At 32.8% G+C, this 12,334-nt stretch overlaps 1 protein-coding gene and 2 long non-coding RNA genes across 13 annotated transcripts in view; 1 reads left to right on the top strand and 2 right to left on the bottom strand.

Annotated features, from left to right (window-relative positions):
* The window catches only part of LOC111417258 (kanadaptin), a 49,871-nt gene that overhangs the window by 5,340 nt on the left and 32,197 nt on the right, over positions 1–12,334 (top strand). For 10 of the 11 annotated variants that reach the window (XR_011640178.1, XR_011640177.1, XR_011640180.1 and 7 more), the window contains 2 exons: positions 4,679–5,141; positions 5,810–7,041. Coding sequence is in view for 3 of the 11 variants with exons in the window: in XM_071195555.1 (XP_071051656.1) it covers positions 4,679–5,141; positions 5,810–7,017 (1,671 nt within the window). In the remaining 8 variants the exon portion in view is untranslated. Of the gene's footprint in view, positions 1–4,678; positions 5,142–5,809; positions 7,042–7,745; positions 7,831–12,334 lie in introns of those variants that run through there. The other variant, XM_071195556.1, reaches the window with a different exon arrangement.
* Positions 7,368–8,191, bottom strand: LOC139429618 (uncharacterized). Its single transcript, XR_011640186.1, has 2 exons — positions 8,002–8,191; positions 7,368–7,909 (listed from the first exon to the last, which is right to left on the bottom strand). It is a non-coding gene; the product is annotated as an uncharacterized lncRNA (long non-coding RNA).
* LOC111417264 (uncharacterized) lies at positions 11,636–12,165 on the bottom strand. Its single transcript, XR_002706669.2, has 2 exons — positions 11,976–12,165; positions 11,636–11,855 (listed from the first exon to the last, which is right to left on the bottom strand). It is a non-coding gene; the product is annotated as an uncharacterized lncRNA (long non-coding RNA).

The following is a 12,334-nucleotide window of genomic DNA, read 5'->3' on the forward strand; positions in this document are numbered from 1 at the left end:
GATTAAAATAACAATAACTTTTCTGACAGTATACTTTTTGAATAAAAATTCTTATTTTCAGTATTTTTTAAGCAAAAACGGTACTCTTATAAAAATGCGCTAAAGTTGATCGTTTTCAAGATAATCCGATTTTTATTATTCCATATAGACCAATTTTTTTAGAGGATTGTTAAAGATAGATATAATAATGTTTGCCATTGAAATAAAGTAGGTAAGTTTACTAATGTTTTAGTTTATTGCATCAAGTGTCAAATCACCAGTAGTTGTTGATCAGTGTTAAATTTTTCTTAACCAAGAGTTAGCGGATATATAATATATACAGGGTGGTTCAGTTTTTAATCGGGAAACTTTACTAGAACGTAGTACTTGCTAAAATAACACAAGTTTTTTATATAAACATAGGGTCGCAACTCTTTTGTTTTCGAGCTATGAGCTGTCAAAATTGAGCCAAAAATTTACAGTTTATCTTTTATTTCAGGTATAAGTAAACCATAGAATTTGAAATTTTGTATGCATGTACTACTGGTTAATATCTTATTTTCAACCATACCTTAAACTTCCCTAGCGCCCTCTAAGGGGATGAAATTCACAACCCCTTTGATTTTTTTATAACAACTTTTTAACTTAAGTAACCTTCCTTAATGTAACTTTAAGGAAAATACTAAAGAGACAAAAAAGTACCGTTAACGAATGAGCTTTACAACCCATATTTTTTAATGTTAATATTCTATGGCGTTAAAAAGTTCTTATAAAAAAAATCAAGGGGGTGGTGAATTTTATCCCCTTAGAGGGCGCTGAGGAAGTTTAAGATATGCTAGAAAATAAGGTGTTAACCAGTAGTACACACGTACAAAGTTTCAAATTGTACGGTTTACTTACAACCGAAATACGAAACAAAATGTAAATTTTTGGCTCAACTTTGATCGCTCATAGCACGAAAACAAAAGAGTTGCGAGCCTATGTTTATATAAAAAAATTGTGTTATTTTAGCAAGTACTACATCCTAGTAAAGTTTCCCGATTAAAAACTGAACCACCCTGTATATATATACAGAGTGTCTCACGTAACTGGTTCGTTAGAACTTTTTCATTTTCCACTATTCGTAGAGATTTGAAATTTTGGTAGCATGGGTTGTTCATTCGGAACTTTCGCTCTAAAATATTTTCAAGATGGCCGCCACTTCCGGTCTACCGGAAGTAGATCATAACTTCGCTATTTTAAATGGAATGCTATAGTTTTTATTACACACTTTAATTGTACGTAAAAAAATAGGTTGACTTTGATAAAAGTTATTGATACCTAGCGTTTTTTGTTTTCGAGTTATTTTGGTTTTAAGCTTTTTTTTGGAAAATTTCAACATACTCTTTAAAACTCCATATCTCAGCCAACGTTCGTTCAAAAAATATCTACGTTGGCACGATTACTCTTCAGATGTTGTCAAATAGATTGTCATTTGTTGTATCGGAGTATCTTATACAGAGTGGTCAAAAATTGAATTACCGTTTCTCCCTATTCAATGAGGAGAAAGTCGAAAATTTTAAATAGAACGCCCCATATTTTATAATCATGCCAATTTAGAGCTTATTTGAATGAACGTTGGCTGGAATATAGGATTTTAAAGAGCATGGTGAAATTTACCAAAAAAACCTTAAAATCCAAATAACTCGAAAACGAAAAACGCTTGGTACCAATAACTTTTATGAAAGTCAACATATTTTTTTGTGTACAATTAAAAGGTGTAATAAAAAGTAGAGCATTCCATTTAAAATAACGAAGTTATGGTCTACTTCCGGTAGACCGGAAAGTTCCGACTGAACAACCCATACTACCAAAATTTCAAAACTGTACGAATACTGGAACCTAAAAAAGTTCTAACGAACCAGTTACGTGAGACACCCTGTATATATATTCATTTTCTTTATGCATAAATGCTATGTGGACATCTTTTCCTATATTCTAGGGCTACTTCTGCTGAATTTCCGTTTGTAAACCCAACCCAACCAATGGGTTTACAAATGGGTTCCTATACTCTAGGACTACTTCTGCTGAATTTCCGTTTGTAAAACCCAACCCAACCCAACCCATGGGTTTACAAATGGGTTTACCCATGGGTTGGGTTAGGTTGCGTTTACAAACGGAAATTCAGCAGAAGTAGCCCTAGAGTATAGGAAAAGATATCCACATAGCAGACGTCCGCATCGTTTTGTGTTTGTGAAAGTGCATAGACAATTAGTTGAACAAGGGCTAAATAATGACGGGTAGATCGTAATGATGACAATGTTAAACTGCAAAGAAACTTGAAGAAAATTGTATGAGACACCTGGTCCCACAAGGGATGGGTGATAATAGGATTAAAAATCTATCGACTGTTAAAGTCCTGCTACAAAAACCTGAAACACCCTGTATAATATAAAAGCTCCAACCACAGATAAGGTGGTTTTTATTTAAAGATTTCGGTGCTTATTGATAAATCACCATAGTAATGGCAAGGTTGAAAGCTTTTAAACCTTTGATTATATATAATATGGATTGAGCTAACTGAATATATCTACTAACAAAAATGTTGCTCAAGGTGAATAGACGCAGATGGAAAGCGATAATGTGAAAGTGTAACAAAGATAGATATATTATATGTCAGTACGCTTCTATATCTATCTCACTTCTATCAGTACACCCATTATATGGCAGTACGCTTCTATGTCTATCTCGGTTCGATCACCTTGCGCAAGCTATCTCTCTCGTTGGCTCAATCCATATTATATATAATCAAAGTTTTAAACACAAAATTATTTTCATCACAAAATTTTCAGACTTTTCTGTCGATGTAATAAGAAATAAAACTAACTGAACTATAGTTTTAATAGTTCGTTTTTTTTCTATAATACTTGTCAATGTAAATTTTTTAGGGTTTCTGTTGGTATTATCTAGGACCCTTATAAAATTTATGTTGTTTTCCTGATTTTTAGTAACATTTTCAGTAACTAAATAATTGAGGTTAAAATACTAATAAATTTTTAGATAAATACGATTTTAACCAAGTACATATTTATTGTAAAAACGTGCTACATAATAATTAAATAGAACAAAACACCTTTTGTAGGTAAATAAATGCCAAATATTATATCAAATATCATATTTATTTCAAAACATCATATAACAAAACTCCCTGTTAGTTTTGCCAACTTTACAACAATTTGACAGGTATTATAGAAAAAAAATGAACTATAGAAATTTTCGGGTTATTTCGTCTTTGACGCACGGCGTAACCTCAAAATTTCTAGTTTTAGTTTTATTTCTAATGCAAAATGAGTTGAATTAAATTATTTTTTAATGAAACGACAAAAATGTCACTTGAAAAAGACGCATAAGAGATAGATGGCGCTATCTCCTATAAGTGACGTTGTATTGACATTGTATTTTGACATTTTAATGAAAAAACGGATGTATTCAACTCATTTCGCGGTAGAAATAAAACTAAAACTAGGAATTTTGAGGTTATGCCGTGCGTCAAAGGCAAGTTTATTTCTACAGCAAAATGAGTTGAATACATTTTTTTTTTATTAAAACGTCAAAATACAATGTCAGTTGAAAGTGAGGTTAGGTTGTGTTATTAAAGTGAGGTTAGAAATCTTTAACATGACTTTCCAGTACCAACACGGCCGTTTTCGAAGACATCGGCCGCCCCCGGCCATCCCAGACGCTACAACATTAAGAACTTTCATTTCTTGGTGCCGAAATTCACTTTTTGTTACAAAGTACTCCTCGATTTAGATTTAATTCTTTGACGCACGGCATAACCTCAAAATTCCTAGTTTTAGTTTTATTTCTACCGCAAAATGAGTTGAATACATTTTTTTTATTAAAACGTCAAAATACAATGTCATTTGAAAGTGAGGTTAGGTTGTGTTATTAAAGTGAGGTTAGGAATCTTCAACATGATTTTTGAGTACCAACACGGCCGTTTTCGAAGACATCGGCCGCCCCCGGCCATCCCAGACGCTACAACTTTCAGTTCTTGGTGCCAGAATTTTTGTTACAAAGTACTGGTCGATTTAGATTTAATTCATTGACGCACGGCATAACCTCAAAATATTTAGTTTTATTTCTAACGCTGTATGTGTTAAATAAAAGTTGAGAGAAATGACAACACAAATTTTACAACGCAATAACAACAAGATCATTAAAAAAGTTAAATGTACTTACTCTGCCTTTACAATTATGTTTTTGCTTGGTTTTTATTTAAAAATGACGGTGCTTATTGACAAATCACCATGGTAACGGCAGGGTTGAAAACTTTTACACACAAAATTATTTTAATCACAAAATTTTCAGACTTTTCTGTCGATGTAATAAGAAATAAAACTAAAAAACGTCTTAGACGCACGGCATAACCTCAAAATTTCTAGTTTTAGTTTTATTTCTAATGCAAAATGAGTTGAATAAAATTATTTTTTAATGAAACGACAAAAATGTGACTTGAAAAAGACGCATAGGCAACAGATGGCGCTATCTCCTATGAGTGACGTTTTCATGTGTCATTCTGAACAAACTTCAACTTTTAAAATTCTTTACGGCAAATTTAAAAGTATAACACGCGGTGGGATTGCGACACATAATCATAGCCAAGTTCTCCTATCTAAGATATCTGGGGCTGACTCGATTTTATTTCTGTTTAAAGGTTGGTCACATGATAAAATTTGGTTGTAGCACCCGAACTTATTTATTAAACGGACCGGAATATGACACGGAAAATGAAGATCCCTTAACTGTAACCGAATTAAAACAAAAACGTAAAGAGGACATTGAGAAGCGAAGGCTAAAAGAGGAGGAAGATAAACGGATGTTGTTGGAGGAGGAGGAGGAGAAACGGCGGAAATTAGAGGAACGTGGGGTCGATTGGGGGATGGGGGATGATGCCGATGAAGAAACCGATTTAAGCGAGAACCCTTATGCGCAAACTAACAATGAGGAGCTGTATTTGGATGATCCTAAAAAGGCTTTGAGGGGATTTTTTGAACGGGAAGGCTTGGATTTGGAGTATGATTGTAACGAACAAGGCCCAGGACAATTTTTATGTAAAGTACAACTTCCGATTGATGACGAAAGAGGGAAATCTATTTTTGCTGAAGTTTTACATAAAGGTTAGACAAATTACATAAAAAATAAATAGAGGTTACGTCAAATTTAGACTCAAAATATAACCGATAGATGGCGCTCAAATTAAAATTAAATTAATTTTTTTAACATTTTTATTTCTTAGAAAGTAAGAAATTAATTAAAGAAAGTTTAAGGAAGCTTAAAGTGATTAAAAGGACTTACCTTTATTTAATTAATGATGTTTAATCATTTTTTTTTTAGGTGTTAACCCCAAAGTTGGAACTGTCAAAGTAAAAAATGATTAAATTTTTATTATAAAGGGGTTTTTAGTAATTACTTACCTTTATTTAATAAAATAACTTCGTCTTAGATGTTTAATTAATATTATTTACGATTAATCACTTTATATTATTAAATTATTAATTTCCGTTTTGACACATTAAAAAAGTTTTTAAAATTCGCCGCTAGATGGCAGCTTTTTTAAGTGTTAACCTTAAAGTAAAAAATGATTAAATTTTTATTATGAAGTGGTTTTTAGTAATTCTTTATTTAATAAAATTACTTCATTTGAGATGTTTAATTAATATTATTTATGATTAATCACTTTATATTATGAAATTATTAATTTTCGTTTTGGCACATTAAAAAAGTATTTTAAATTCGCCGCTAGATGGCAGCTTTTTTGAAATAATTAATATTAATTTAATTAAAGGAAAGAAGAAAGAAGCTGTTATTCAATGTGCTTTAGAAGCATGTAGGATTTTGGATCGCCACGGAATTTTAAGGCAAGCAACTCACGAATCGAGAAAGAGAAAAGCGAAAAATTGGGAAGAAAATGACTTTTATGACAGTGATGACGACACGTTTTTGGATAGAACCGGGGTTATTGAGAAAAAGCGGGAAATTCGGATGAAAAATAAAGTCCCACAACAAGCAGAAACTTACCAAAGTCTCGCCGAAAAAGAATTGAAATTAAACGGTGACATAAAAAGGATAGAAACTCAACTCCTCGAAGCTGAAAACGAAGAAAAGAATCGTAAAGACCACGAGGAAGGTGATTCTTTGGAGACGTTTATGAAAAAATTAAAACGTTCGAAAGGTATCGATAAGGAGAAAAAGAATAAGTTGAAAATTGAGCTCCAACAAATTAAAAATGAAATGGAGCGGGTTAAAAAATTAATGGGGATTGCAAAACCAACGAATTTACCTGAATTGGTGGTAAAAGAAAGTAAAAAGAAAGATAAATTACCTATTTTTGGAAAAAGACTTAAAGTTAAAGTGAATTTGCCTCAAAGAAATGAGGAAAAATTTGATTTCCACGAAGAAAATGAGATTGAAAGTGAAAATAAAATTGAAGAAACCACAAATAAAGAACTCGAAAAAGAAATTGTAAAAGAACCCGAAAATAATCCTAAAACCGAAAAAGATCAAAAAAAATCATCAAAAAGCAACTCATTTATTAAAGATTGGAACAAAATCGAAATAAATTTTTCGAAAACTTACCCGTTAATGCCGCATAATCACGAAAGATACGTTTCATTAATTTGGCAAAACTTAAAAAAATTACATCCCGAATACTTAGAAGATATGAAAAACGACGTAATAAAAATCTTCGAAGAATACTTATCGATTTCATCATCATTAACGGGAAATAAATTCGCGAATGACGTTGATTTTATAATAACCGGTATTAAATTGGCAGAAAACGGCGCGGACATTTCAAAATTAGCCTCAAAGTTTTTAGAGTTATCTCGTGAAATAACCCATTTAGTCAACGAAAATGAAAAGGACGACGATGATGATGATGATACATCAGAGATGAAAGAGGATGATTTTGAGGAAGACTATGATATGTGGGTTCCCCCAGAAAATCAAACCGGTGATGGAAGAACGAGTTTAAATGATAAATTTGGTTATTAAATAAAGTTTAAGATATTTTTTAAGGTAAGTTTTAGTTTTATTTCATTTTTTTTTATTAAAACGTCAAAATACAATGTCATTTGAAAATGAGGTTAGGTTGTGTTATTAAACTGAGGTTAGGAATTTTCAATATTATTTTCGAGTACCAACACGGCCGTTTTCGAAGACATCGGCCGCCCTCGGCCATCCCAGGTGCTACAACATTAAGAACTTTTAATTTTTGGTGCTGGAGTTCACTTTTTGTTAAAAAGTACTCCTCGATTTAGATTTCATTCTTTGACGTACGGCATAACCTCAAAATTCCTAGTTTTAGTTTTATTTCTACCGCAAAATGAGTTGAATACATCCGGTTTTTCATTAAAACGTCAAAATACAATGTCATTTGAAAGTGAGGTTAGGTTGTGTTATTAAAGTGAGGTTAGGAATTTTCAATATCATTTTCGAGTACCAACACGGTCATTTTCGAAGACATCGGCCATCCCAGACGCTACAACATTAAGAACCTTCAGTTCTTGAGGGCGGCCGACGTCTTCGAAGTCGGCCGAGTTCAATTTTTGTTACAAAGTGCTCCTCGATTTAGATTTGTCTTTGACGCACGACATAACCTCAAAATTTCTAGTTTTATTTTTATTTCTAACGCAAAATGAGTTTACATTTTTTTTTATTAAAACGTCAAAATACAGTGTCATTTGAAAGTGAGGTTAGGAATCTTCAACATGATTTTTTAGTACCAACACGGCCGTTTTCGAAGACATCGGCCGGCCCCGGCCATCCCAGACGCTACAACTTTCAGTTCTTGGTGTCAGAATTTTTGTTACAAAATACAGGTCGATTTAGATTTAATTCTTTGACGCACGGCATAACCTCAAAATGTTTAGTTTTATTTCTAACGCTGTATGTGTTAAATAAAAGTTGAGAGAAATGACAACATAATTTTTACAATGCAATAACAACAAAATCATTAAAAAAGTTAAATGTACTTACTCTGCCTTTAAAATTATGTTTTTGCGCTATTTAATGCTGTCACAAGTGGTTTTTATTTAAAGATGTCGGTGGTTATTGACAAATCACCATGGTAACGGCAGGGTTGAAAACTTTTAAACACAAAATTATTTTAATCACAAAATTTTCAGACTTTTTTGTCGATGTAATAAGAAATAAAACTAAAACTAGAAATTTTGAGGTTTTTGGTGCTGGAGTTCACTTTTTGTTAAAAAGTACTCCTCAATTTAGATTTCATTCTTTGACGTACGGCATAACCTCAAAATTCCTAGTTTTAGTTTTATTTCTACCGCAAAATGAGTTGAATACATCCGTTTTTTCATGAAAACGTCAAAATACAATGTCATTTGAAAGTGAGGTTAGGTTGTGTTATTAATGCGAGGTTAGGAATTTTCAATATTATTTTCGAGTACCAACACGGCCGTTTTCGAAGACATCGGCCGCCCTCGGCCATCCCAGGTGCTACAACATTAAGAAGTTTCAGTTCTTGGTGCTGGAGTTCACTTTTTGTTAAAAAGTACTCCTCGATTTAGATTTCATTCTTTGACGCACGGAATAACCTCAAAATTCCTAGTTTTAGTTTTATTTCTACCGCAAAATGAGTTGAATATATCCGTTTATTCATTAAAACGTCAAAATACAATGTCATTTGAAAGTGAGGTTGGGTTGTGTTATTAAAGTGAGGTTAGGAATTTTCAATATTATTTTCGAGTACCAACACGGTCATTTTCGAATACATCGGCCAAGGTTTATAGAACATAAGGTTACCTCATTCCCTATGCCTCTGTAGTATCGATTATTACCCCGCAAATTGACGTCACTGGTTCGATACAGTCAGAATAAAAGATAGCCTATACACGTGCCTATACTGTGGTACAGTCTATATAAAATATTTAAACCTCGCATCGTGTTGTGTTGTTCATAGAACCAGCTACGTCACTGACCCACCTTGCCTCTCAGAGGAGGAGAATCGGTATTGGGTAACCTTATGTTCTATAGACCTTGGACATCGGCCATCCCAGACGCTACAACATTAAGAGTCCTGCTTCCACGCGTGGGAAATTAGAATTGGGAGGCCGGGTTAAAATAGGGTGTGGTTTTAAGAAAAGCATGAAACAGAGATAAAAGGATATTGTTGACCAATAAGATATCAGTAGTTATTCGTAGAAGACGACTGTAATAAAAAAAACGGCTAACCGGTGTCTGATTGTTCTTACAGAGAACGCCGCGCAACGGGTTTAAAACCTTGTGGTTTGTGACTGTAAGAGGTAAACAAACGTTTAATGTAGAGTAAAATAAAAAAAAGAAGTTTTATTAGTTTTATTATCGTGATATCTAAATATAAAAAGTGAGAAATTATCTTTTCTATATGGTTAGTACAAACTCCCGGACTGGTCAAATATCGTTGTTACCTGAGATTTTTTTTTAATGCGGCGTTATATGTATAGTAAATGACGAATTTATTACAACATTCAAATTTTTTTTTTCGCTACCGTTCTTGGCCGAAAATGTCATTTTTTTTAGATAGGATCCCAGTAATTTTTTTCATTTTTGAATACAACATAAAAACTCCTTTCAGAAATTGCAACAAAAATATTAAAAAATTACTACATTCAAAGAAAAGGAAGTATTTTGTATGAAACTGTTCCGGGCCTATTTGTACTATCCCGGTGTAGATTTCATTGAAAGAAGTAATTTTCGATATCATTGTAGTTCTTTTATACTGTTACTGTTACTGGTCGTTTTCGATTTATCTGCGCTGCTTTTATAAAATTTGGTTCGCGAATTGGTAGGTGACGAGTATGCCGTGGATCAACTAATTCTGGTAACATACATTCTTTATAAAATCTTAGTAATTTAATTTCCATATTTGTTCTCCAAAACTGTTTATCTCTACGAATGTATGCTACTTTCATGGGAATGTTGTGTCCTGTCCAAATTGCAAATAAACATCCTTTTCTCCCTGTAATTTGTAGTTGACCTTGAATTTGGTAAAACCATTTATCCTTTTTGTTGATATCAAAGGTATTCGATGTTGCATTGAAAGTTCAATATTTAATTTTTTTCTGTTTGATTGCTTCTTCGGGGCACGTTTTGTATGCAGAGAAAGGACACTTCACTTCCACAACTAGATCATCTCCGACTAAACCGTCAGGTGTGGCTCCTAAAAAGCAGTACTGTGAATCCACAAACAAACCACATTTCTTAATTTTGACATTTTCTTGTACTTCTAGTTGCCTCAATGCTATACCCTCATTATTTCTTTCATGTTGCACTGCTTTGGATTTAATTGCCGTACCACAATAATATAAAATACGTTTTACCAAATTAGCGCATAATGTCGTATCTTTTCTAATACATACAGGGTAAAAATTTGATGCAGTTAATAATTTCCTTCTCTCTTCGAGCCAGTAATCACTTTCTGCTTGTAAAGTAGAATTCCTTTCCAAGTATTCCCGTTGAGTTGAAGTTCTTTCCATATTTTTTAGGAACTTGTTTATTTCTTGCTCTAAAATGTCGGTATATAGGTCAGGTTTCAAGCTGTTATCTCCGTAATCTTCATCATCAATTTGCGATTTCTGCAACTTTGTCTTTTTTTTACCCGTAAGTTTTAGTTTCTTTGCGTTTTCTCTTGATTTTCTTCTTCTTTTTTCCAGGTTTTCTACATTTAAGTTTTTATGCGCAAATGTATGTGTTTTACTAACAAGCGAATGAATTCGGTTTGAATTAAATGATATCACTGCGCCTTGACAACGAGTTTGATACGACCGTTTTTGTGAAAATTTATTCGTTTGCCTCCAACAAATTTTGCAATTATTGCATGAAATTGTTCAACTATGTTGCTGTTGACTTTTTCTAGTAAGCTCCTGCTATGGTTTGAAATTGAGGATATAATTTCATTCAGGCGACAATATAATTCAGGACACTGCGTTTTGATTTCTGAAATGTAGTCATATTCATTTTTTGGTTTACAGAAATACGTATCACACATCGCATGATTACCAAATATATGATTTAGCGAATTATCGATATCTTTCTTTAATAAATACACCGCACTTTCATTTCTTTCTTGCTTTCTGAACTCGACTGCACCGTTAATCGATTTCGGAATCGTAAAATGTTTTTTGTAACAAATTTTCTATACTTTATAGGAAATCTTGCATCTTTCGATAATGCAGTTAGTTTGTTACAAAAATTTCGCAGAAGATGATTGGAACATTCTATCTTTTGTACCGTCAGGTTTTTATAAGGTCTAGCATTCAATATACGTTTGTATGTACTGCTATCTCCATCAGCAATAAGGGTTGCAAATCGCACCCCATACAATTCTTAGCTCTTACGGAAGCCCTCTACTAAACCATCAGCTTCCATTCCCGTAGAACTTCCACTATAGTTTTTGTAACAAATGTGCTCTTTATTTTTGTCTCTTGCACATATACAACAAAACTTATTTCTGATTCCCTCTTAAGAACCTTCAGTTCTTGAGGGCGGCCGACGTCTTCGAAGTCGGCCGAGTTCAATTTTTGTTACAAAGTGCTCCTCGATTTAGATTTAAGTCTTTGACGCACGGCATAACCTCAAAATTTCTAGTTTTAGTTTTATTTCTATCGCAAAATGAGTTGTTACATTTTTTTTATTAAAACGTCAAAATACAGTGTCATTTGAAAGTGAGGTTAGGAATCTTCAACATGATTTTTGAGTCCGTTTTCAAAGACATCGGCCGCCCCCGGCCATCCCAGACGCTACAACTTTAAGAACTTTCAGTTCTTGGTGCCGGACTTTTTGTTACAAAGTACAGGTCGATTTAGATTTAATTCATTGACGCACGGCATATCCTCAAAATTTTTAATTTTATTTCTAACGCTGTATGTGTTAAATAAAAGTTGAGAGAAATGACAACGTAATTTTTACAACGCAATAACAACAAAATCATTAAAAAAGTTAAATGTACTTACTCTGCCTTTAAAATTATGTTTTTGCGTTATTTAATGCTGTCACAAATGATTTGTATTTAAAGATGTCGGTGCTTATTGACAAATCACCATGGTAACGGCAAGGTTGAAAACTTTTAAACACAAAATTATTTTAATCACAAAATTTTCAGACTTTTTTGTCGATGTAATAAGAAATAAAACTAAAACTAGAAATTTTTAGGTTATAACCCGAAAATTTCTAGTTTTAGTTTTATTTCTAATGCAAAATGAGTTGAATAAAATTATTTTTTAATGAAACGACAAAAATGTCACTTAGACGCTTAGGAGATAGATGGCGCTATCTCCTATGAGTGACGTTTCCATGTGTCATTCTGAACAAT

Source organism: Onthophagus taurus, chromosome 3 (assembly GCF_036711975.1).
Source record: "Onthophagus taurus isolate NC chromosome 3, IU_Otau_3.0, whole genome shotgun sequence".
NCBI classification, from domain to species: Eukaryota; Metazoa; Arthropoda; class Insecta; order Coleoptera; family Scarabaeidae; genus Onthophagus; species Onthophagus taurus.